The sequence below is a fragment of the Erythrolamprus reginae genome, chromosome Z (assembly GCF_031021105.1).
Source record: "Erythrolamprus reginae isolate rEryReg1 chromosome Z, rEryReg1.hap1, whole genome shotgun sequence".
In the NCBI taxonomy this organism is placed as follows: Eukaryota; Metazoa; Chordata; class Lepidosauria; order Squamata; family Dipsadidae; genus Erythrolamprus; species Erythrolamprus reginae.
This window is the reverse complement of record NC_091963.1, coordinates 8,776,899-8,803,355: the sequence shown is the minus strand read 5'-3', so window position 1 is coordinate 8,803,355 and position 26,457 is coordinate 8,776,899. Positions and strand designations below refer to the sequence as shown.

Here is a 26,457-nt window from a genome sequence, read left to right as displayed (position 1 = left end):
AATCTGGAGAAGCAAAAAAAGAGATTTTAACACTGCTCGCGTAGACCTAGCTTTAAGGGAGGGTCACTCATCCGGATGCCTTCCAGATAATGGGACCGACTCCAAGTAAGTAAAGAGGTTAGGAATGGCACAGAAACTAGCTAAGGACCAAAGGCCTCCTTTAGTCTACTACATTGAGACATAACCGCTCTTAATATCTTTATTTCAGCTGCTCAGAATGCTAGCTCAGCTGCTTTGGGACCAGGAAAAGCAAAGCAGCATTTTCAAGGAAGAATAGAGATGCTTTAAGCCAGGAGTGTCAAATTTGATTCCATGGAGGGCCACGTCAGCGCTGTATTTGACCTCTAGGGGAGCAGAGGGCGTGGCTTGGGCAGAGTAGGTGTGGCCAGCTTGACATCACTCATGTCAGGGGTGCCTGTGGCGGCCAGCATGTTCTGCCAACGAAAACGGAGCTCCCGATTTCCATTGGCAGAGGGTTACTGGCAGGCCAATGTCATTATTATTATTATTATTATTATTATTATTATTATTATTAATTAGATTTGTATGCCGCCCCTCTTTGTAGACTCGGGGCGGCTCACAACAATAATAAAGACAATGTAAGAACAAATCTAAAAACCCCATTATTAAAAGCAAACATACACACAAACACACCATGTATAAACTGTATAGGCCCGGGGAGATGTCTCAGTTCCCTCATGCCTGACGGCAAAGATAGGTCTTAAGAACTTTACGAAAGGCAAGGAGGGTGGGGGCAGTTCTTGATCTCCGGGGGAGAGCTGGTTCCAGAGGGTCGGGGCTGCCACTGAGAAGGCTCTTCTCCTGGGTCCCACCAAGCGACATTGTTTAGTCCCCGGAGAAGGCCAACTCTGTGGGACCTAACCGGTCGCTGGGATTAACTCAAACGGTGGCTTCGGCCTAACAGGCCATTCCATCCGAAAATGGAGATTGGGAGCCTGTTTTTGCTGGCAGAGGCACCGTGGGTTGGTCTGCTGTTTCCGGTGGGGGGGGGGACTGTTTCTTGGCCAGCTGCTACGTCCTGAAGCATGGGGACCAGCTCAATCTCTCCCGGAAATCCCAGATCTAAGTGAACCCTAAGTGTGATATCACTGCTAATGTCTTGTCTGGTTGAGATAAGTTGCCCCTGGCACAACTGTATAAAATGTATAAAATCATGCATGGGATAGAAAAAATTATTTTCTCTACCACCCAATACTAGGACAAGGAGGCACTCCCTAAAGCTGATACCCTGTTTCCCTGAAAATAAGACGTACCCCGAAACTAAGGCATGTCAGAGGTTTTGCAGAATTTGCTAATATAAGGCACCCCCTGAAAATAAGGTGTAGTCAAGTTTACATACGGTACGGTGGAGAAACATACAGTACCATTCAAAGCTGTTCATAGCGGTACCGTAATAATGTGGCGTCCCCTGCTGGCCCCTTCCATCGCTTTGTACCATCCAGTACAGCAGACACAGTCTGCTGCTGTCTCACCACCAGTACAGTCTCCACTACAGTGCGTAGACTGTAGTTCCTCTGGTGGCCGGAAGCTGCAATAGCAGGAGTATACTGTTGTACCATATAAGTGCGGTCATTTGTGTGTGTGGGTGCCATACTGACAGGTACCATACCGTAATCAGTGTACCGTACAGTACACTTTCTTTGGGGGTGTCAGCTTTTCTGCCTGTGAATTTGTCTTATTTGAGAAATATAAGGCACCCCCTGAAAATAAGACGTAGCACAACTTTTGAAGCAAAAATTAATATAAGACAGTGTCTTATTTTCGGGGAAACACAGTAGGTAAGAAAGTGAGGACAAATCAAGGGAAATATTTCTTCACCCAGAGGGTCGTTGGTTTATGGAATTCACTTCCAGAAGAGGTCGTGACAGCTGTCAGCCTTGATAAATTAGACAGATTCATAGATGCCAACTGTATTGGTGGTTATTGAAACGGATGTCCATGTGCCGCCTCTATGTTGGCTGAGGCAGGCAGGATTCCCTAGAGTACCATTTGTTGGGGGTCAAAGGAAAGGGAGGGTCTTGCCTTCTTTCTACTCAAGATCCCCATGGACAAATGTTGGACCACTGTGTTACACAGAATGCTGGACTCGATGGGCTTTGGCCTAATTCAGCATGGCTCTTCTTATGTTCTTATATTCTTAACTCTTACATTCTGCAATCACAGCTTCCCGCTTCTTTTCCCAAAATGCCATGGGCAGATCTGGCAAAAAACCACAAAGATGCTTGGGAGGATCAAGCTGTAAGAAGATGGTATTGGTTGCTGCTTTGCATGTTTGATTTATTATTATTTTTATTTTGTCAATATAGTATAAACATAACTATGAACATAATAAATAGGTATGTTTTTAAAAATAGAGATGGTAGGACGGTAGGCACGCCCCTTACAGAACTCTTAGGAATGGGGTGAGGTCAACAGTAGAGTCTAAGGTATTAAATACCATTTAATACAACACATAATTACAGCAAGTAGGATCACTATAGCACAAAATTGGAAGAAAGAAGATCAACCAACAGAAGGAGATATGATCAAAAAAATACTTGACTGTGCAGAATATGATACACTAACACAAAAACTGAAAAACGATAAACAAATACAAGATAAAGACACAGGGAAAAACTTTTATAATTGGGTTAACAACCGAAAAAAGAATAGCTGTACATAAGGTTAAAATAAAAAAGAAAAGAAAATACAAAATCAATCCAAACGTAGATGAATAATACTTTACTTATTTGTTGATAAATTCTTTTTACCTGTATTATTATTATTACAGTGATCCCCCGGGTATCGCGACCCCGATCATTGTGAAACGGCTATATCGCGAGTTTTCAACCCGGAAGTAACACCATCTGCACGCATGCGTAGATGGTGGAGTTTGCGTTCCGGCAGATCAGCTGCTGGGCGGCCGAAGGAACGTTCCCTGGGTCTTCCCGCCGGCATGGGGGGCTTCCTAGCACCCCCCAAACCCGGGTTGGGGGCTGGGGGGGGTGCTAGGAAGCTCCCCATGATGGCGGAGACCTGTTAAAACACTCGCGCGGCTTCCAAACTGAGTCCTGAAGCCAAGCGCAGAAGTTCGCCTTTGGCGCTTGGCTTCAGGACTCGGTTTGGAAGCCGCGCGAGTGTTTTAAAAGGTCTCCGCCAACAATGGGAGCTTCCTAGCACCCCCCCGAGCCCCCAACCCGGGTTTGGGGGGTGCTAGGAAGCTCCCATTGTTGGCGGAGACCTTTTAAAACACTCGCGCGGCTTCCAGGACTCGGTTTGGAAGCCGCGCGAGTGTTTTAAAAGGTCTCCGCCAACAATGGGAGCTTCCTAGCACCCCCCCCCCGAGCCCCCAACCCGGGTTTGGGGGGTGCTAGGAAGCTCCCATTGTTGGCGGAGACCTTTTAAAACACTCGCGCGGCTTCCAGGACTCGGTTTGGAAGCCGCGCGAGTGTTTTAAAAGGTCTCCGCCAACAATGGGAGCTTCCTAGCACCCCCCCCCGAGCCCCCAACCCGGGTTTGGGGGGTGCTAGGAAGCTCCCATTGTTGGCGGAGACCTTTTAAAACACTCGCGCGGCTTCCAAACCGAGTCCTGAAGCCAAGCGCCAAAGGCGAACTTCTGCGCTTGGCTTCAGGACTCGGTTTGGAAGCCGCGCGAGTGTTTTAACAGGTCTCCGCCAACAATGGGAGCTTCCTAGCACCCCCCCCGAGCCCCCAACCCGGGTTTGGGGGGTGCTAGGAAGCTCCCATTGTTGGCGGAGACCTTTTAAAACACTCGCGCGGCTTCCAAACCGAGTCCTGGAAGCCGCGCGAGTGTTTTAAAAGGTCTCCGCCAACAATGGGAGCTTCCTAGCACCCCCCCCAGCCCCCAACCCGGGTTTGGGGGGTGCTAGGAAGCTCCCATTGTTGGCGGAGACCTTTTAAAACACTCGCGCGGCTTCCAGGACTCGGTTTGGAAGCCGCGCGAGTGTTTTAAAAGGTCTCCGCCAACAATGGGAGCTTCCTAGCACCCCCCCCGAGCCCCCAACCCGGGTTTGGGGGGTGCTAGGAAGCTCCCATTGTTGGCGGAGACCTTTTAAAACACTCGCGCGGCTTCCAAACCGAGTCCTGAAGCCAAGCGCCAAAGGCGAACTTCTGCGCTTGGCTTCAGGACTCGGTTTGGAAGCCGCGCGAGTGTTTTAACAGGTCTCCGCCAACAATGGGAGCTTCCTAGCACCCCCCCCGAGCCCCCAACCCGGGTTTGGGGGGTGCTAGGAAGCTCCCATTGTTGGCGGAGACTTTTAAAACACTCGCGCGGCTTCCAGGACTCGGTTTGGAAGCCGCGCGAGTGTTTTAAAAGGTCTCCGCCAACAATGGGAGCTTCCTAGCACCCCCCCCGAGCCCCCAACCTGGGTTTGGGGGGTGCTAGGAAGCTCCCATTGTTGGCGGAGACCTTTTAAAACACTCGCGCGGCTTCCAGGACTCGGTTTGGAAGCCGCGCAAGTGTTTTAAAAGGTCTCCGCCAACAATGGGAGCTTCCTAGCACCCCCCCGAGCCCCCAACCCGGGTTTGGGGGGTGCTAGGAAGCTCCCATTGTTGGCGGAGACCTTTTAAAACACTCGCGCGGCTTCCAGGACTCGGTTTGGAAGCCGCGCGAGTGTTTTAAAAGGTCTCCGCCAACAATGGGAGCTTCCTAGCACCCCCCCCGAGCCCCCAACCCGGGTTTGGGGGGTGCTAGGAAGCTCCCATTGTTGGCGGAGACCTTTTAAAACACTCGCGCGGCTTCCAAACCGAGTCCTGAAGCCAAGCGCCAAAGGCGAACTTCTGCGCTTGGCTTCAGGACTCGGTTTGGAAGCCGCGCGAGTGTTTTAACAGGTCTCCGCCAACAATGGGAGCTTCCTAGCACCCCCCCCGAGCCCCCAACCCGGGTTTGGGGGGTGCTAGGAAGCTCCCATTGTTGGCGGAGACTTTTAAAACACTCGCGCGGCTTCCAGGACTCGGTTTGGAAGCCGCGCGAGTGTTTTAAAAGGTCTCCGCCAACAATGGGAGCTTCCTAGCACCCCCCCCGAGCCCCCAACCCGGGTTTGGGGGGTGCTAGGAAGCTCCCATTGTTGGCGGAGACCTTTTAAAACACTCGCGCGGCTTCCAGGACTCGGTTTGGAAGCCGCGCAAGTGTTTTAAAAGGTCTCCGCCAACAATGGGAGCTTCCTAGCACCCCCCCCGAGCCCCCAACCCGGGTTTGGGGGGTGCTAGGAAGCTCCCATTGTTGGCGGAGACCTTTTAAAACACTCGCGCGGCTTCCAGGACTCGGTTTGGAAGCCGCGCGAGTGTTTTAAAAGGTCTCCGCCAACAATGGGAGCTTCCTAGCATCCCCCCCGAGCCCCCAACCCGGGTTTGGGGGGTGCTAGGAAGCTCCCATTGTTGGCGGAGACCTTTTAAAACACTCGCGTGGCTTCCAGGACTCGGTTTGGAAGCCGCGCGAGTGTTTTAAAAGGTCTCCGCCAACAATGGGAGCTTCCTAGCACCCCCCCCGAGCCCCCAACCCGGGTTTGGGGGGTGCTAGGAAGCTCCCATTGTTGGCGGAGACCTTTTAAAACACTCGCGCGGCTTCAGGACTCGGTTTGGAAGCCGCGCGAGTGTTTTAAAAGGTCTCCGCCAACAATGGGAGCTTCCTAGCACCCCCCAAACCCGGGTTGGGGACTCGGGGGTGTGCTAGCGAGCCTCCCATGTCGGCGGGGATGTTTTAAAACACCCGCGCGACTTTCCAATGAGTCCCGAAGACAACGCGTTTGTCTTCGGGACTCATTGGAAAGTCGCGCGGGTGTTTTAAAACATCCCCGCCGACATGGGAGGCTCGCTAGCACACCCCCGAACCCCCAACCCGGGTTTGGGGGTGTGCTAGCGAGCCCCTCATGTCGGCGGGGATGTTTTAAAACACCCGCGCCGCACCCAATCTTAGGCTCCTCGCTAGCGCTGCGGAAGTAAAAACACCCTCTGCACATGCGCAGATTGTGTTTTTACTTCCGCAGCGCTACTTCGCGAAAACCCGCTCGTTGCGGGGGGTCCTGGAACGGAACCCTCGCAAAGAGCGGGGGATCACTGTATTATTATTATTATTATTATTATTATTATTATTATTATTATTATTATTATTATTATTATTTCTATATATGTATAATTACACTGATACAAATATCCGTGAACTTATAACGAGATATGCTGTAAAGCAGAGGTCCCCAACCTTTTTTGCACCAGGGACCAGCTTTAAGCTAGACCAATTTTCCACGGCCCGGGGGGGGGGAGCGTTGGTCATATGGGGGTGGGGTTATGGAGGGGTGGAGCTTAGTGATGCAGCCCTCCACTCTTCTCCACACGGCGGGCAGAATCAGGAGGCTCCTTTGGCGGCTGGGGGCTGCCTGGCTTTGTGATTTTGGCTGGGGGGGGAGTTAGGAAGGTCCTACTTCTCCACCCCCCAGCCAAAAATTCAAAGCCTATCTGCTGGATACGGGCGATGAGTGGGACAGAGCGGCGCGGAAGCCTCTTGCAGCAGCTGCTACAGCCACCGGCTTCCGCGCCGCTCGTCCCACCCATCGCCCGTATCCAGCAGAAGCTGCTGCCTGAGTGCTCTTGGCCGGCGGGATTCAAAGTGCTGGGGTGGGGGGTGTCCCGACAGCCCCCCCACCCCAGTGCTTCGCCTCCCGCTGGGACACCCCCCACCCCAGCACTTTGAATCCCACCGGCCAAGAGCACTCGGGCAGCAGCTTCTGCTGGATACGGGCAATGGGTGGGACGAGCGGCGCGGAAGCCTCTTGCAGCAGCTGCCACAGCCACCGGCTTCGGCGCCGCTCGTCCTGCTCATTGTCCATGTCTGGCAGAAGCTGCTGCCCGAGTGCTCTTGGCCGGCGGGATTCAAAGTGCTGGGGTGGGGGGTGTCCCAGCGGGAGGCGAAGCACTGGGGTGGGGGGGCTGTCAGGACACCCCCCCACCCCAGCACTTTGAATCCCGCCAGCCAAGAGCACTCGGGCAGCAGCTTCTGCCAGACACGGGGAATGAGCGGGACGAGCGGCGCCGAAGCCGGTGGCTGTGGCAGCTGCTGCAAGAGGCTTCCGCGCCGCTCTGTCCCACTCATCGCCCGTATCCAGCAGATAGGCTTTGAGTTTTTGGCTGGGGGGGGGACTTAGGAAGGTCCTACTTCTCCCCCCCCCCAGCCAAAAACTCAAAGCCTATCTGCTGGATACGGGCGATGAGTGGGACAGAGCGGTGCGGAAGCCTCTTGCAGCAGCTGCCACAGCCACCGGCTTCCGCGCCGCTCGTCCCGCTCATCGCCCGTATCCAGCAGATAGGCGTTGAGTTTTTGGCTGGGGGGGGAGAAGTAGGACCTTCCTAACTCCCCCCCCAGCCAAAATCACAAAGCCAGGCAGCCCCAAGCCGCCAAAGGAGCCTCCTGATTCTCCCCGCCCTGCCCGACGCCCCACCCTGTCCTGTATAATGTCCTCTGCCGGGAGGGCAGCGCCGCCGCGGACCGGCTGGAAAACCCCAACGGCCCGGTCCCGGTCTGCAGACCGGCGGTTGGGGACCTCTGCTGTAAAGGATACAGCAGGGGAGGGGGGGAGGGATGGGTATATATGTTGTACTGTCATATAACAGACATCTTACAAATGTACTCACAAATTGATAATACACTGATCTGTTTCTGTGTTTTTAATATGTATATAATTTAATAAAAAAATATTTTTTAAAAAATAAAGTTTTGGGGCTTGGGGATGTAACAACAGAGTCAGTAGTGCATTCCAGGCATTGACCAGTTTGTTACTGAAGTTGTATTTTCTGCAATCAAGTTTGCAGCAGTTTACCTTGAGTTTGTATCTGTTGTGTGCTCGTGTATTATTGCTGTTGAAGCTAAAGTAGTCGTTAACAAGTAGTATGTAGTAGCGGATAATTTTATGTGCTACATTTAGGTCGGCCTGTAGGCACATAGTTCTCGCTTGTCCAAGCCTAAGTTTTCATTCCTGGTGGTGTAAGGGATTTTATTGCGAGCGGCGGAGTTTTGTTTGTTTAGTCTCCTGACTGTAGTAGTTTCCAGAGGTTTTTCCAGTGGCTTTTGTAACACCTTTCTACAAATATTGGCAGGCTTCTGCCACCGCATACGAGTAGAATTGAAACTTGTTTCCTCCAAGGGATTACCGAGCTGTGTGCTTGAGTTATTTATTGACAGTGATGTGGAACCTAATGGCTTTTTAAACCCAATTTGTGCATCGTTGAAATTTCACCTGAAAAGGAAGCTCTGATTAAATTTATGGGTGGATGACACTCAAACTCTCAGCACTGGTCTTGACGGCAGTGGGAATTCCTGCGCTAAAGGAAAGCGGAGGATTCCGTAGGGGGACATTGGCGTAAAGAAAGGTAAGACTTGACTGTGTGATTGAAACCATTATCTTGACAGCCTTGTTCCTCCCTTGTGGACAACTTTGAAAAATTCAAGCAGGCCATTTGCAGTTGGTCTTGCTATGCCTGTCAGTCATTCGAGGTAGCTCGAACAAGAAGCGCATTCCAAAAATAGTCTTATTATTGTAAAGTTACACTAACAGTTTTTCAGGTATGAAAGTGCATCACTTGTCCTCTCAGGATTTTAGTCCAACAAACTAGAGAGAGGGTCCTCTCTGAGATGTCTGACATTGCCCGTTCTTATTCTTATCTTATCTCTTATCTGTCTGAAGTCTAGCAGCCTCAGCTATGGACCAGAAAAAACATAGCACATATTTGTTTGTTTGTTTGTTTGTTTGTTTGTTTGTTTGACTGACTGATTGATTGATTGATTTATATGCCGCCCCTCTCCATGGACTCGAGGCGGCTTATAACATTTCAATAAAAGTACAATATATAAAACGCTTCTAAATCCAATTAACAGAAATAAATAATTTAAAATATTTTAAAAAGCTAACATTTAAAAGTCAAACATTCAAAAACATACTACAGCATCCTACACATTCACAGTCTAGTGACATATGCAGTTTCTTCAAACCTATGTTTACTCAATTAACGACTATTAATAATCTTGCTTAGTAGTTGACGCACACACAAACACAAGCTAAAGCAGTCTTTTCTTGAAAGACCAGCTGTTAATTAAACAGCTAGCAAAAGTCCATGAACTCGTAAATTAAGTCTAAGCAATTAGTCCTGAATAGCTCAAGAAGCTTACAAGAGTTGGCAAAATGCCTAGAAGCAGTCTGCAGGAAGAAAGCCAAAACAGATAAGCTGAGCAGACGTTTTCAGACCAGGGAGGTAAATGAACGAACAAAAATTGTTTCCTGCAGAGTTTTTGCTCATCCCTTAAGTAGACTAGGGGAGTGGCCAATTAGCCCCAAGCCTTACTCCCGAGGAGACCTTCTCTTGAGTAGCCATTTCTGCCTTTTGGCAGCTCTGTGGGCTCGTGCATTAAGAAGAGGCTCCACCTCTTCTTCCCTATTACTGATGTGATGAGGTACTGGAGGTTCTGAAGGCCCTGCCTGAACCTCTGCTTTCCGGCACTGAGTCCTCGCCAGCCTCCTTTTAAGAGTTTATGAAAGGCAAGGAGAGTGGGGGCAATCCTAATCTCCGGGGGGAGTTGATTCCAGAGGGCTGGGGCCGCCACAGGGAAGGTTCTTCCTTTGGGTCCTGCCAGACGACATTGTTTTGTCGACTGGACCCGGAGAAGGCCAACTCTGTGGGACCTAATCGGTCGCTGGGATTCGTGCGGCAGCAGGCGGTCCCGAAGGTATTCTGGTCTGATGCCATGTAGGGCTTTATAGGTCAATATATATTATTACATATACAGTGATACCTTGTCTTACGAACTTAATTGGTTCCGGGACGAGATTGGTAAGGTGAAACGTTCGTAAGACGAAACAGTGTTTCCCATAGGAATCAATGGAAAAGCGATTAATGCATGCTAAACCAAAATTCACCCCTTTTGCCAGCCAAAGCACCCATTTTTGCACTGCTGGGATTCCCCTGAGGCTCCCCTCCATGGGAAACTCCACCTCCGGACTTCCGTATTTTTGCAATGCTGCAGGGGAATCCCAGCATCAAAAAAACGAGCACTTCACTGGCAACGGAAGTCCAGAAGTGGTGTTTCCCATGGAGGGGAGCTTCAGGGGAATCCCAGCAGTGCAAAAACGAGCGCTTTGCTGGCAACAGAAGGTCCGGAGGTGGGGTTTCCCAACGAAGGGAGCCTTCGCCTGGCAACGGAATCCCAGTGGCAGTGGGGGGTTCGTAAGGTGAAAATAGTTCGGAAGAAGAGGCAAAAAAATCTTAAACCCCAGGTTCGTATCTCGAAAAGTTCATATGACGAGGGGTTCATAAGACGATGTATCACTGTACTAACTGCAACCAGAATCGTTCTCGCTCAAAATTGGAAACAGTCTAATATTCCGGTTATTGAAATGGATGTCCAAGTGCCGCCTCTATGTTGATTGAGACAGGCAGGATTCCCTTGGGTACCATTTGTTGGGGGTCAAGGGAAAGGGAGGGTTTTGCCTTCTCTTTCTGCTCTTTCTGCTCAAGATCCCCATGGACAATTAGTGGGCCACTGTGTGACACAGAATGCTGGACTCGATGGGCTTTGGCCCGATTCAGCATGGCTCTTCTTAGGTTCTTACGTTCCTTCAGAGGCAATACATTTTAAGAAAGGTACTTGAGTGTGCAAAGATGGATAAGTTAACTATGGAATTGAAAGAGAGAGAAGAATCAAGAATACTATCAAATTTGGAGTAGATGGTGAACCTGGCTAGAGAATAGGAATACAAATACTGTATAAGAATCATAGAATATTGATGATATGTAAATATTTGTATAATTTAAATGACTGTATAATGTAGGACAGAGTCATAGAAATAGAATTTATGTAAATTACAAATGTCGTGGATGATATTGATACTGATATGGAAATGCTGTAATGAGTGAAAATTTGTTTTTTAATGAATGTTCAATATTGGGGTTTTAAATGGTATCTTTTATCTCTGTACTTTTTAATTGTTGTATGCCACCCTAAGTTCATTAGGAGAAGGGCAGCCTATACATTTAACTAACTAACTAACTAACTTTCTAACTAACTAACTAACTTTAACTAACTAACTAACTAAACAAACAAACATAGTTGAAAATGTTTAATAGGAACTATAAAAAACCCAGCAGTTTAAAATTAAGCCAGTTTGGCATAATGAATAAAGCAAGGTTTGCAACTTTTATGGATTTCAACTTCCAGATTTCCTCAACAAATTAGGGGTCTTCAACCTTGGCAACTTTAAGACCTGTGGTCTTCAATTCTGGGACTTGAAGTTCACAGGTCTTCAAGTTGCCAAGTTTGAAGACCCCTGCTGTAAGGTAGGTCTGATATCCCTGCCTAACTTCATTGTTTCATGTGGCATCTGAAGGGTCAAGCCAGAATTCTGACCCAGAATGAAATCCTCTTTGCCAGGCCACCTTATCTGCCAATAACTCACCCTCTAAACCAGGGGTAGGGAACGTTGGCTCTTCTGTGACTTGTGGACTTCAACTCCCAGAATTCCTGAGCTAGCATGATTGGCTCAGGAATTCTGGGAGTTGAAGTCCACAAGTCATAGAAGAGCCAACGTTCCCTACCCCTGCTCTAAACCAATTAGCAGATGTGTCATCTTTCAATATTTTCAGTACTGTTATTAATGTGTTCTATCATTAAGACGTTGTATCCCGTTATGATTTTCTGTAGTGTAGATAGGATCTTTTCCTACTTGTATTAATTTCATTTCTTCTTTGCTTGTAGTGCCAACCACAAAAATCTTGGCTACTGGCGGGGCATCCCATAATAAGGCAATCTTACAAGTAAGTACGGCTTTTTGCATTTGACATCAGCATCTGGTGTGCCCTTTTAAGCCAGCTGGTGACCTCTAGAGTCAAAAATCAAAACCAGGAAACCAAGGTCTTGAGTAGGCAGAGCCTTAGGAGGAATTAGCCGGCAATGAAATTTGCATAGGAGATGTTTACGTGACCATTTGTATGGAAGGACATTCGTGATTTACTGTCCAGGTCATCTGGACATTGCCTACGCAAAGAACCTGGAGCAAACGCCAATTGGTCTGGAAAACTACCATGGAAACTTCCAATCAAATTAGAGCTTGCTGAGCATAATCTGCTGTTTGGCACCAATTATCTGCAATTACAGTGGTACCTCTACTTAAGAACTTAATTCATTCCATAACCAGGTTCTTAAGTAGAAATGTTTGTAAGTAGAAACAATTTTTCCCATAGAAATCAATGTAAATGCAAATAATGCATGCAAACCCATTGGGAAAGAAATAAAAGCTCGGAATCTGGGTGGGAGGAAGAGGAAGAAGAAGAGGAGGAGGATGTAGCTATGATATCCCGCCTAATCCAATCTACTCTCTAATACAGTGGTACCTCTACTTAAGAACGCCTCTACTTAAGAACTTTTCTAGATAAGAACCAGGTGTTCAAGATTTTTTTGCCTCTTCTCAAGAACCATTTTCTGCTTAAGAACCCGAGCCTGGAAAAATTTCCCAGGAAATTTGAGAGTGGCACAAAGGCCCGGCCAGTTTCCTGCCATTCCCCCATTTAATCCTCGCCATCTCGGGCTTTTCTGGGTTACCAGAGTAGCCTTTCGGTGGCACTTAAGGAGGCTTTGGCAGCCCAGAGTGAACGGAGTGTTTTCCTTTGTCTGGGTGCTGGCAGAGGTTTATTCCCTCTCCAAGCGCCCAGAGAAAGGAAAACGCTCCGTTTACTGGATCGGCACACATAATTCGCCACTACATCACGCAGTCCTAGGTGCTTGGGAAGAGCCTTACTGGTGATGAAATACGAAATCCAGCATAATGATATATTTTGCTGTGTTGTATTGTTGAAATAATAATAATAACAACAACAACAACAATAACAACAGCAGTGTTGGAAGGGACCTTGGAGGTCTTCTAGTCCAACCTCCTGCTTGGGCAGGAAACCCTACACTACTTCAGACAAATGGTTATCCAATATCTTCTTAAAAACCTCCAGTGTTGGAGCATTTACAACTTCTGGAGGCAGGCTGTTCCACTGATGATTAATTGTTCTGATTGCCAGAGAATTTCTCCTTAGTTCTCCTTAGACATTCTTAAGTAGGGGTACCACTGTATTTGCAACACTCTGACTGTGTATACGCTGTACAGAGAATTGGCACTTCTTTACAACTTAAGAATGGACTTGAAAGCAGATTGTTAAAAAAAAATTGATACTTCCTAAACTGTTCTCTCAGCCACATTTTCCTGTTCTCGGTGTTGATGAAGACCAGCTCATCCCCACTCGGAAAAGAGCCTTTGGCTTCACGTCATCGGTTGACACATCGTCGTACTGTGACATGACACCAAGTAGAAAAGGTCACGTCGATCTGTAGCCAGAAAACCACAGAAGTTGACATCTTTAGGTTCCTGGGAAAGGCAAATTAAAGCAGGTGCTTTTCAGAGTCAACAACTGGGAAACAGTCAATAAGCCACAACTTTATTGGAACCTTTTGCTATTGTCTGGGTATTACTACCATTGTGTATTACAATTGCACTCAGTTGCATCTATCTATCTATCTATCTATCTATCTATCTATCTATCTATCTATCTATCTATCTATCTATCTATCTATCTACCTACCTACCTACCTACCTACCTTGTCTGTCTGTCCATCCGTCCGTCCATCCATTATTAATTAATTAATTAATTAGATTTGTATGTTGCCCCTCTCCGAGGACTCGGAGCGGCTCCCAACAAACAATACAGTCTACAAATCCAATGTTTAAAAGCAGAACAATTAAGAAACCCTTATTAAGAACAATCACACAACTCAACATACATCCTTAAAACCCACCTTTGCCGCCAGGCATGGGGGAATTGAGATATCTCCCCCGGGCCTATACAATTTATGTATGGTATGTCTGTGTGTATGTCTGCTTAATAACGGAGTTTTGAAAATGTTTTTAAATTATTAGATTTGTCATGAATTGTTTTATTGCTGTTGTGAGCCGCCCCGAGTCTACGGAGAGGGGCGGCATACAAATCTAATAAATAATAATAATAATAATCTAAAGCAAGTGATGGCGAACCTTTTTCGACTTGGGTGCCAAAAAGGTGTGCCCACGCCCATAATTCAATGCCCTGTGCATGTGCAGCCCTCCACTGCCTCCCTGGCACATGCTCACAGGTATGACCTCCAGTAGGTCCCTTGGGCTGTTTTTCCCTCTCCCCAGAGTCCTGAACCCTAGAAGTGGCGAACAATGGTCCAACAAGCCAGTTTCGAAATGAAAGGAAATGGAGCTATCCTACTATTTATCTTCTGATAATTGCAACCAGCCTCTCACATCTCGGCCCATTTCTTCTGCAGCCGGCAATGCTTTCCTGAAGGCTTCTCTAGCTGATAACAGCTCCGGATCGATCTAGAGTTCTGTTATCAGCTGCAGAGGCCTCCAGGAAATTCTTCCCGTCTGCAGAAGAAATCAGCTGAGATGTGCGACTACTTTGCTACAACTGTCCAAAGCCAAAAAAGTTCTTGAAGACCTCTGACAGTGAAAAGAAAGCTGAGGGTGAACACACAAATTAACTTCCGGTTGGGGTGTTGGGTCACATTCGCCGTGGGGAGAGCGAAAACGGCCAAAAAGAAGCCCAAAAAGTCAGCTGACATAGGGCAACATCTAGCCTGCCCTCAGATATGGCTTAGGTTCTCCATCACTGATCTAAGGTTCTGTAACCTTAGCCTCTTTGCATCCTGTGAACAAAAAACCCAGTTACAGTTAATCCTCCACTCACAACCACAATTGGGATCAGAAAAGTGCCGTTGTAATTTTGAATGATTACTAAATAAATGGTTGTAAGTCAAAGGCTACCTGCACCATGTTGTTGTTGTTGTTGTTGTTCTTCTTCTTCTTCTTCTTCTTCTTCTTTTTCTTATTATTATTATTATTATTATTATTATTATTATTATTATTATGTCAATACAACACAGCAAACGAGATCACTATGCTGGATTTCGTATTTCATCACCAGTCGGGTGCTTCCCAAGCACCTAGGACTGCGTGATTATTATTATTATTATTATTATTATTATTATTATTATTATTATTAATTAGATTTGTATGCCACCCCTCTCCGAAGACTTGGGGCGGCTCACAGGATACAATATAAGACAGTGAATACAAAGACAAATCTAATTAATTAAAAAAACCAAGTAAGCTAAAAAAACCAGTATATTAAAATCAACCAAACAATTCAATCGCAGCCATATATCTCATTTATTGGCCAGGGGGCCTAGATCTAATTGCCCCATTCCTGGTGACATAAGTGAGTCTTGAGACTTTTGTGAAAGACGAGGAGGGCGGGGGGCAGTGCGAATCTCTGGGGGGGAGCTGATTGCAGAGGGCCGGGGCTCCCACAGAGTAGGCTCTTCCCCTCAGCCCCGCCAAACGGCATTGTATGGTTGACAGGACCTGGAGAAGGCCAACTCCGTTTTCCAGGATTATTTAAAAAACAGAAAACGATCTGCCTTCAATTGACCTCAGTGGAGATCATGGAGCATGCAGAATTGATCTGTTGAGGATATAATTTCTAGGAAATTCATTTTAGGGTTTTGGAAGAGAAGGAACTCTGAAGGATATGTCGAAGCCAAGTCAGCAACCCGATTAATTCTGCCTGATTAGTAAATGCTAAGCTCCAAACATTGCTCACTTTTGGTTTTTTTTTTACATATTTAAACATTCTTGCTCCCCCCCCCCCCCAAAACGAATGTTTTAAGTGAGATTGAAGTAGCTCTACTCAGTCCTATGGCCTCTTTCCTTTTTGCTGCCCATAATTTGCAAGTATCTGATTGTTTTTAGTTTCTTGGTGGCTATGTTGCTGGGGAGCTAAAAATCCAAACACCAATATTTCTCAGGGGCAAAATATTGGATAGGGATTTTATTTTTTCCAAGAATGGGTAAAGACAAGTAAGATTTTTGTGTGTTAAATTCATCTCGGTTTAGTATCTTCTCAATCCTTTCTCCTTAATCCTGTGTCCGGGTAATAGTTTTCAAAACTCCTGGATTTAATTCAGTACTTTGTTATTATTTTGATATTATTTGCACATTCCAGAATTGGAAAGGAAATATTCTTTCATTGCAGGCTTAGTGTAGAAAAAAGTACCCCAGATTTTGCCTATTGGGGTTCTTTCCCAGTCATGAGACAAGAATAATAAGATCTCCAGCAGACTTCTCTGTTTAATAAGTGCAATATTTCTTCAGATCTGGCTTTTGATTAAAAACCCCTTTGCCCATTAGTTTGCAAGCTGCAAAATAGAATGCAGACAGTACTGGAGAGCTTTAAAATTCCATTCCTGCTCTTATTCTAAGCTGATTTTTGGCTCATGTTGAATTGTGGCCAAGTGATACATCCTCATGTGTTTTTCCATGAAACGGGATTTATTTGGTAGGATTTACAAAATCCAGGGACTATCCATAATCTATGTAGGTATTAGATTTATATCCCACCTGTTTCCCAATGTGTTCTATGAGTTTCCATTCATTTTATCTCAAGCTTAAAGACCCTTGAAGTAGGCCGAGAAAGAGCAACTGGCCAAAACTCACTTGATATTGGTCTTTGAGATAGGTCAGGAAACAGTCACTGCAACATCAGATGCATTTACCGTATTTTTCAGAATATAAGATGCACCTTTTTCCTCCCTAAAAGGGGCTGATAATTTGGGTGCGTCTTATACTCTGAATGTAGCCCCCCCCCCCAGCCTTAGCTAGCGGCTAACGATCTTCCCAGCTCTTACCTTGCAGGCTCTTTCATTGTTTCTCTGTGCAAAAACTGTTTTCCAAACCCTAAGTCTTTGCAGATTTTTTTTCATTGCTCTAAATTGCTCCGAATAAGTTTCTTTCCAGCCCTAACCAGGTACTAACAATGTTCCCATCTCTTACTAGCTTGCAAGCTTTTTCATTGTTACTCTCTGCGAAGAATGTTTTCCAAGCCCTAAGTCTTTGCAGGGTTTTTTTCCATTGCTCTATTTGCTCCGAATATTTCTTTCCAAGTGCTAATGATGTTCCCAGCTCTTACTGGCTTGCAAGCTCTTTCATTGCAAGCTCTCCGAATAAAGTTTTTTTAAAGCCCAAACCAGGGGATAAAATAATGTGCTGGCTAAGGACACTAGCCAGATGAATACCTGGTAAGCAGATTCTTTCCCCTATTTTCCTCCCCCAAAACTAAGGTGTGTCTTATACTCCGAAGCATCTTATACTCTGAAAAATACGGTACTTCATTGTCATACATGTCGTAAACTTGAAAGCCTACAGGAGTTTCTCTCTACTTTAGGTTATTTATTTATTTATTTATTCATTCATTCATTCATTCATTCATTCATTCATTCATTCATTCATTCATGTATTAGATTTGTATGCCGCCCCTCTCTGAAGACTCGGGGCGGCTAACAACAATATAAAAAACAATGTAAACAAATCTAATACTAAAAATAATCTAAAAAACCCCAATTTAAAGAACCACTCATACATACAAGCATACCATGTATAAATTCTATAAGCCTAGGGGGAAGGGAAATTTCAATTCCCCCATGCCTGACGAAAGGGGGGGGGTTTAAGGAGCCTGCGAAAGGCAAGGAGGGTGGGGGCCACTCTGATATCTGGGGGGAGCTGGTTCCAGAGGGATGGGGCCGCCACAGAGAAGGCTCTTCTCCTGGGTTCCGCCAAACGACATTGTTTGGTCGATGGGACCTGGAGAAGGCCAACTCTGTGGGACCAAATCCTGGGATTCGTGCGGCAGAAGGCGGTCCCGGTGATATTCCGGTCCGATGCCATGAAGGACTATACCAAAGAGAAGCAAGAAAAGTTTATTTTGAGGGACTGTTCCTTTTCATTTTGCCAGGGCTGAATAGCCATATTTTTGCCTGTAATGATTCATCTACTTCTTCCATCGAAGTTATTTCTGAATTCTTCTACATCCAGTAGGTTTCCGTGGCTGAGGATGGATGTCACCCCAAGTCTCCAGGACTTTGTTTGCCAACTTTAACCTTAACCTTAATTATTACCTGTTACGTTTTTCTGTTGATCCATCTCTCCGTCTGAAAGATGCCTTAAGTTACTTTTTAATTAATTTCCCAGTGGTGATTCCTAGCATCGGATCTCTTTTGGCTGCCAGTCTTGTCTGCCTGTGTCTTTGACAACGGAAACAAACTGCAGAGTAATTTTGTGTATCTTTTTTTTCCCCTTTTCAGATCCTGTCCGATGTCTTCAGTGTCCCAGTGTACACAATCGACACGGCTAATTCAGCCTGCTTAGGTTCCGCTTACAGGGCCATCCATGGTAAGCCAACCAAAAAACTCTGCTAGCATTTGGACACACAGCCCATACAGTTGATTCCCAAGTTATGAACATTTGTTTTGCCATTATGTGAGGGCTGCCCAGAAAGTAATGCACCACATTTTTTTTCTTCAACAATTATTTATCGAACACAATGAAACTTACACACAATTACGCCCTGGTCAGACCATACCTGGAGTATTGCATTCAATTCTGGTCACCACACTTTAAAAGAGACGTAGAAATTCTAGAAAAGGTACAGAAAAGAGCAACCAAAATGATTGAGAGCTGGGGTGGCGCAGCAGGTAGAGTGCTGTACTGCTGGCCACTGAAGCTGACTGTAGATCTGAAGGTCAGCGGTTCAAATCTCATCGCCGGCTCAAGGTTGACTCAACCTTCCATCCTTCCGAGGTGGGTAAAATGAGGATCCAGATTGTGGGGGCAATAGGTTGGCTCTGTTAAAAAGGGCTATTGTTAACATGTTGTAAGCCGCCCTGAGTCTAAGGAGAAGGGCGGCATAAAAATAAAATTAAAATAAAATAAAATAAAATAAAATAAAAACAGACAGACAGAAAGAAAGAAAGAAAGAAAGAAAGAAAGAAAGAAAGAAAGAAAGAAAGAAAGAAAGAAAGAAAGAAAGAGACTGGAATACGAAGAGAGATTGCAGGAACTGGGCATAGATAGTCTAGTGAAAAGAAGGGCCAGGGAGGACATAATAGCAGTACACAGGTATTTGAGGGGCTGCCACGGAGAGAGAGGGTCACTCTATTTTCCAGGGCATCAGAGGGCCAGATGAGGAACAACAGATGGAAGCTGACCAAAGAGAGAATCAACCTGGACATAAGGAAGAACTTCCTGACAGTGAGAGCAATCAACCAGTGGAACGGCTTGCCTGCAGAGGTGATTGCCCCAACTCTCAACATATTCAAGAGGAGATTGGACTGCCATCAGGCTGGGGAGGTATAGGATTTCCTGCTTGAGCAGGGGGTTGGACTTGATGACCTACAAGGTCCATTTCAACATACATAAGAAAGAAAGAAAGAAAGAAGGAAGGAAGGAAGGAAAGAAGGAAAGAAAGAAAGAAAGAAAGAAGGAAAGATGTTTCTTCTACACTCCATATCTTTCCACGTAATCTCCCACTCCTTGTTCTGATCACGAGGCCATTTCTGCACTGTGCGAATCACCTCTTCTTCATCCTCAAAATGTCTTCTGCAACTAACCATACTTCTGTCCACTGCAGATTCTCCATAAACTGCACACAAACGTTTGTGAGTGTTCCCAATAGTTTCTTTCTCCACAGTGAGAAATTCAATGACGACACGCGGTTTGTAACGTACATCACTTACAGACGCCATTTCGAAACACTGCTGTAGCTACACTATCTGACGGAAGAAACACAGAATTTACACATTCCCATTCGTACCATTACTGTAGGCGGAGGAAAAAATATGGTGCATTGCTTTCTGGGCGACCCTTGTTATAGTTCCAACAGTACTGGGGGAAAAAGTGACTTGCAACTGATCTTCACACTTACAACTATCGTAGCGTCTCCATGATCACATGGAGTTGAAGTCCAAATATCTTCAAGTTGCCAAGGTTGGGAAACACTGATCTAAAGGATGAAAGGACGAGCTCTGTCAGGATTGAACTCCAGGCTGTGGGCAGAGTTTGCCTGCAATGCTGTGTTCTAACCACTGTGCCACCCCAGGCCTCATGAAAAGCTCTAATTGCTGTTTCATGGCTGGCATCGATTCCTGGGTCTCGTCTCCCTTAAAAATAAATCACCCAGTGAAAACAGCAAGATAAGTATGGATGTAAGGCAGGCTAGGTTTTCATTGGGCCATCTTGCCTCGCTAACCTTCAACCTTGGTCTGCAAGGACCTTGGTTCTATATTCAAGCTTTTTGTAACAACCCCCCCCCCCCCCGTTGGCACGGTCCATACACACAGTCCTTGATTTACAGCAGCTTGTCTAGTGACTGTTCAAAGTTACAACAGCACCCAAAAAAGTGACTTGCGACCATTTCCCACACCTGTAACCATTGCAACCACATGATCAAAACTCAGACGCTTGGCAACTGGCCCGTATTTATGGCGGTTGTCATGTCCTAGAGTCACGTGATCTCCGGTTAGAAAAGTCAACGGGGTAGCCAGATTCACTTAACAACCATTTTACTAACTTAGCGGCTCCTGTAATTCACTCAACAGCGGTGTCAAGAACGGTTGTCAAATGGGGCAAACCTCGCTTAACAGCTGCTTCACTTAGCAACGAAAATTTTGGACTTAGTTGTGGTTGTAAGTTGAGGAGTAATTGTATTGCAAAGTGAGAGGAATTAGAGAAGAGCGGGTGGTTTATTAACCATGTGAAATGCTAGGGAGGAGGGCCCCTTACAGTGAAAAAAAAGAAATGCTAACCTTCCCTCCCTCGTGGCCTTTTCTGCTTACGTTAGCTTTGTGACTCCATGAATCAATCACTTCTAGTCTTCATTCCCGGAAGGAAAACATGTGTATGAAGGATGAGGCTGCCATGTTGGGGAAGCTGAGACAACCATAGTTATATGGTGATGAGGAGGAAAGCCTTCCAGAGTGCCTTCCATCCCCTGTCATTATTATTATTATTATTATTATTATTATTATTATTATTATTATTATTTAATTACATTTGTATGCTGCCCCTCTCCGTAGACTCGGGGCGCCTCACAGCAATAGTAAAAAACAATGTACAATACAAATCTAATATTTAAAAATCTAAAACCCCATACAGTGGAACCCCGACATAAGAGCTGCTCTACTTAAGAGCAACTCGAGATAAGAGCTGGGAGGGGAGAGATATTTTTGTTCTACTTACAAGCCCAAATTCGAGATACAAGCGCCAAGGAGCTGTCTCCTGAAGCCAAACGCTAACTTCCGCGTTCGGCTTCAGGAGACAGCTGCGAAGCGGCGCGCATGTTTTAAAAGGTTGCAGCCGGCCTGGGGGGCTCGGGGGGTGCTTGCAGCTTTCTTTCTTGCTCTTTTTCTTTCTCTCTTTTACCTTCCCTTCCTCTATTTCTTCTTTTCTTTCTCCTTCCCACCTTCTTCCCTCCCTCCCTCCCTTCACTCATTCCTCTCTTACTCTCCCCTTTCATAAGTTTCCTTGCTTCCTTCCTCTGTTCCTGTCCCTTCCCTCTTTCCTTCCTTCCCACCCTCCGTCCATTCATTCATCCATTCCTCTCTTGATCGCTTAAAGCCGGTCCCTGGTGCAAAAAGGGTTGGGGACCTCTGTCCTACAGGATTGGGTGGCAGAGAAGTTGAACATATGTAAATTTAAAAGTTTAAGAAAGTTTACAAGTTAAGTGAAAGAAACTTCATTATTCATTTATATGTACATGTACATTTCTTCATTAAAAACATGTCTTTCTGCATAATTTAGACTAACTTTGTGAGTTTTTTGAGGGCTGGAACCAATTAAAATTATTTACATTAATTCCTATGGGGAAAAGTCGTTCGAGATAAGAGCTGCTCGACTTAAGAGCCCAGGTCCGGAACGAATTAAACTCGTATCTCGAGGTACCACTGTAATTTAAAAAGACATAGACGCATACCATACATAAGCTATATAGGCCTGGGGAAGATGTCTCAGTTCCCCCATGCCTGACGGCAAAGGTGGGTTTTAAGGACTTTGCGAAAGGCAAGGAGGTAGGGACATTCCTAATCTCCAGGGGGAGCTGGTTCCAGAGGGTCGGGGCCGCCACAGAGAAGGCTCTTCCCCTGGGTCCCGCCAGACGACATTGTTTAGTCGACGGGACCCGGAGAAGGCCTGCAAAAAACGAGGGATCACTGTATACAAACATGTAATACAATACTAGAAAACGATAAACATATCTCCGGGACCGCCTTCTGCCGCACGAATCCGAGCGACCAGTTAGGTCCCACAGAGTTTATTTATTTATTTATTTATTTATTAGATTTGTATGCCGCCCCTCTCCGTAGACTCGGGGCGGCTCACAACAATAACAAGAACAATGTAAGAACAAATCTAATAATTTAAAAAACACTAAAAACCCCATTATTAAAAGCAAATAAACACACAGACATTCCATGTATAAACTGTATAGGCCCGGGGGAAATGTGTCAGTTCCCCCATGCCTGACGGCAGAGATGGGTCTTAAAAACTTTACGAAAGGCAAGGAGGGTGGGGGCAGTTCTAATCTCCGGGGGGAGCTGGTTCCAGAGGGTCGGGGCCGCCACAGAGAAGGCTCTTCTCCTAGGTCCCGCCAAACGACATTGTTTAGTCGACGGGACCCGGAGAAGGCCAACTCTGTGGGACCTAACCGGTCGCTGGGATTCGTGCGACAAAACAAAAACAAATAAATAAATAAAAGCACATCAGGGCTGTCTTTATTCGATAACGCTTCTTAAAGCAGGCATGTCAAACTCAATTTCATTGAGGGTCGCATCAGGATTGTGTTTGACCTCGGAGAGGGACCCGCTCGACGTCACTCGTGTGGCACAAAGGCGCCTGTGAGGCTCCAGCAGTCTGCCAGCAAAAACAGACTTCCAAACACCATGCAGCCCTCCCAAGCTTTGTTTTCATTGGCAGAGGGCTGCAGGAGGCTGTCACAGCCAAAAACCGAGCTCGGGAGCCCTTTTTTGCTAGCTGGGGCATTGTAGGCCTGTCCTTTGTTTGTTCCAGAGCAGTTCTGCAGGCCAGATCTAAGCACCACCACAGGCAGGATTTGGCCCATGGGGTTTGAGTTTAACACCCATGTCTTAGAGCAGTAGTTCTCAACTTGGGGATCAGGACCCCTTTGGGGGTTGACCGACCGTTTCAAAGGGGTCACCTAAGACCATGGCAAAAGACAAATTTCCCCTGGCGTTAGGAACTCAAGCTACTATTCTAGCACCCTGGAACATATTTTTACAATCCGACCAATCAGGCGTTTTTCATGGGGGTGTCCCTCTGACCTTCCTGCCAATCAGTTTACAGCTCTGTAAAGGAGGGAAGTGTTTTTAATAGGAAAGTGAACACAAGAACAAGGGGACACAATCTGAAGTTAGTTGGGGGAAAGATCAGAAGCAACATGAGAAAATATTATTTTACTGAAAGAGTAGTAGATCCTTGGAACAAACTTCCAGCAGACGTGGTTGGTAAATCCACAGTAACTGAATTTAAACATCCCTGGGATAAACATATATCCATCCTAAGATAAAATACAGAAAATAGTATAAGGGCAGACTAGATGGATCATGAGGTCTTTTTCTGCCGTCAGTCTTCTATGTTTCTATGTTTCTCTGTTGGGAGAATTGGCACTAGACTTATGGTTGGGGGTCACCACAACATGAGAAACTGCATTAAGGAATCGCGGCATTAGAAAGGTTGAGAATCACTGTCTTAATACAGTTCTGGTCACCAGACTCATAAAAATATTCCCCTGGTAGCTGCTAACGATAAACCAACTTTTAATAACAACTACAACTACTACTACTACTACTACTACTACTACTACTACTACTACTACTACTACTACTATTATTATTATTATTATTATTATTATTATTATTATTATTATTATTGTTAGATTGGTAGGCCGCCCCTCTCCAGAGACTCGGAGCGGCTTTTGTGGGTATTGACCTGTATTTTAAATATTTTTACATAAAACTAATGTATCTTTGTGTTTAAACATATGGCCAAGAACAGCTTTGTGGTACTATAAAAGGCTCCTGAATTATAATATTCTACACTAGGGATTTCAAACGTCAACAACTTTAAGACTTGTGGACTTCAACTCCCAGAATTCCCCAGGGGAAAAGATTGGGAAACCCTGGCCTAGACTTTGGTGAATAAAAACCCACCCTCCCAGAGTAGGTTTTTTTTTGGGGGGGGGGGCCTTGGATGTACCAAGAAGGCACATTGTGTGAGTTTGTTTGAATGAGGGCACTAATAGGGCTTACTCTCTGAATCGCACCCTGAGTTCTGGTCTGCGGCCTTGTTTCTAAGGCTGAATAAAGTTTCCCCTCTGTTCACCTGCTTTTTAAAAAAGGAAAACGGTCCTAGGCCTTCAATTTATTCCTCCTCCATCCACCCGCTTCCGGTGGCTGCCTTATCATCACTCTTCAGCGATCACTGATATTGTAGAACTTGCAGCCGTGTGGCCGGCTTTGCCCTCCATGGGACAAATTGAATTATTGACCCAGGTGTGATCTCTGAGACCCCACATGCCTAGATCCGTGCATTTGAGAATAAAATCTTTGCTCTTTATCCTTCACTGCTTGAAGACTGGCCCGTCTGGGGAAGATCAATGCAACACAGGCGTCTGCCAAGGAGTTCAGACAATCCCTCATTCTGTTTCTCCTCATTGATCTTGGTAGGACTTGTGGCAGAGACGGGACTGCCCTTGACCGATGTCGTGAAATCAGCACCGCGGCCCCGATTAGCGGCTACTCCGATTGCAGGCGCAAGTCAGGTAAGGCCTCACTTTTCTTTTATTCATTTATTCATTATTAATTATTCAACCGACCCAGGGCAGCGTACAGCAATTAAATACAGTGGTACCTCTACCTAAGAACACCTCTACGTATGAACTTTTGTAGATAAGAACTGGGTTTTCAAGATTTTCCACTTACAAACCCGAGCCTCCGAAACTGTAACCGGAAAAGGCAGGGAGAAGCCTCGGTGGGGCCTCTCTAGGAATCTCCTGGGAGGAAACAGGGCCAGAAAAGCAGGGAGAAGCCTCCGTGGGGCCTCTCTAGGAATCTCCTGGAAGGAAACAGGGTCGGAAAAAGTGGGGAGAAGCCTCTGTGGGGCCTTTCTAGGAATCTCCTGGGAGAAAACAGGGTCGGAAAAAGCAGGGAGAAGCCTCCGTGGGGCCTCTCTAGGAATCTCCTGGGAGGAAACAGGGCCGGAAAAGGCAGGGAGAAGCCTCCGTGGGGCCTCTCTAGGAATCTCCTGGGAGGAAACAGGGCCGGAAAAGGTAGACCCATGTAGAGAGCGTTACAGTAGTCGAACCTCGAGGTGATGAGGGCATGAGTGACTGTGAGCAGTGACTCCCGGTCCAAATAGGGGCCGCAACTGGTGCACCAGGCGAATCTGGGCAAACGCCCCCCTCACCACAGCCAAAAGATGTTTCTCTAATATAAGCTGTGGATCGAGGAGGACGCCCAAGTTGCGGACCCTCTCTGAGGGGGGCAATGACTCCCCCCCCCCCCAGGGTGATGGACGGACAGATAGAATTGTCCTTGGGAGGCAAAACCCACAGGGTTGAGTTTGAGTCTGTTGACACCCATCCAGACCCCAACAGCCTCCAGGCACCGGCACATCACTTTTGCCTTGTCTCTGTTTACATTAATGGTGAAATGTCAATCCTACATTGATGGTGAAATGTCAATTCCTGTGTTTTATGGAGAAGACAACTTTTGATGCCCCTCTACTGTGTCTCCTTGGCCTCCCTCATTTTTCCCATGATGGACATCTGTACAGTTTTGCCCGCTGGCAGTATGGATTCCTCCGCAGGCCTCACAGTGGCAGAAGCCAGAGAGGTTGCCAATAATCCGGAGTGTTAATACGAAAACTGCCAGGGAAGTTTATAATCTGATGAGTCAGTTTAGTTCTGTTTTTAACAGGCTGCCTCTCCTTGTCTATCTGATTCTGTTCTGTGGAGTTTAGCAGCTTTCATTTAAGTGATGGTTCTTTTTATAAACCTCAAAGTCGACCAGAGGTTAAGTGCTGTCTTCTCTGTAAAATAACTGCGTTGAAGTGTTGTCTTGGTCGAAGCCCCTCCAGTTTGTTTCCAGGGTATACAAAATAGGTGTTTCCAGGGAGAAGAGAAATGCAAACAGACACTTTCATATAAATAACCTTCAAAAGGCAGGATTTGCATGGGTTTGCATTTGTTTATTTTTATTTCTTTTTTTAGTGTTTTAGTATTATAAATAGATGGATGGATGGATGGATGGATGGATGGATGGAAGAATAGATTAGATAGATAGATAGATAGATAGATAGATAGATAGATAGATAGATAGAGAGAGAGAGAGAGAGATGATAGATAGATAGATAGATAGAGAGAGAGAGAGAGAGAGATATGATAGATAGATAGATAGATAGATAGATGATAGATGGATAGATAGATGATAGATAGATAGATAGATAGATAGACAGAGAGAGAGAGAGA

At 46.0% G+C, this 26,457-nt stretch overlaps 1 protein-coding gene across 1 annotated transcript in view; it reads left to right on the top strand.

Moving 5' to 3' along the window:
• The window catches only part of XYLB (xylulokinase), a 154,209-nt gene that overhangs the window by 100,659 nt on the left and 27,093 nt on the right, over window positions 1-26,457 (top strand). Inside the window, exons 12-14 of the mRNA XM_070726388.1 lie at window positions 11,756-11,814; window positions 18,224-18,311; window positions 24,656-24,750. Of these exons, the coding sequence (XP_070582489.1) occupies window positions 11,756-11,814; window positions 18,224-18,311; window positions 24,656-24,750 (242 nt within the window). The remainder of the gene's footprint in view (window positions 1-11,755; window positions 11,815-18,223; window positions 18,312-24,655; window positions 24,751-26,457) is intronic.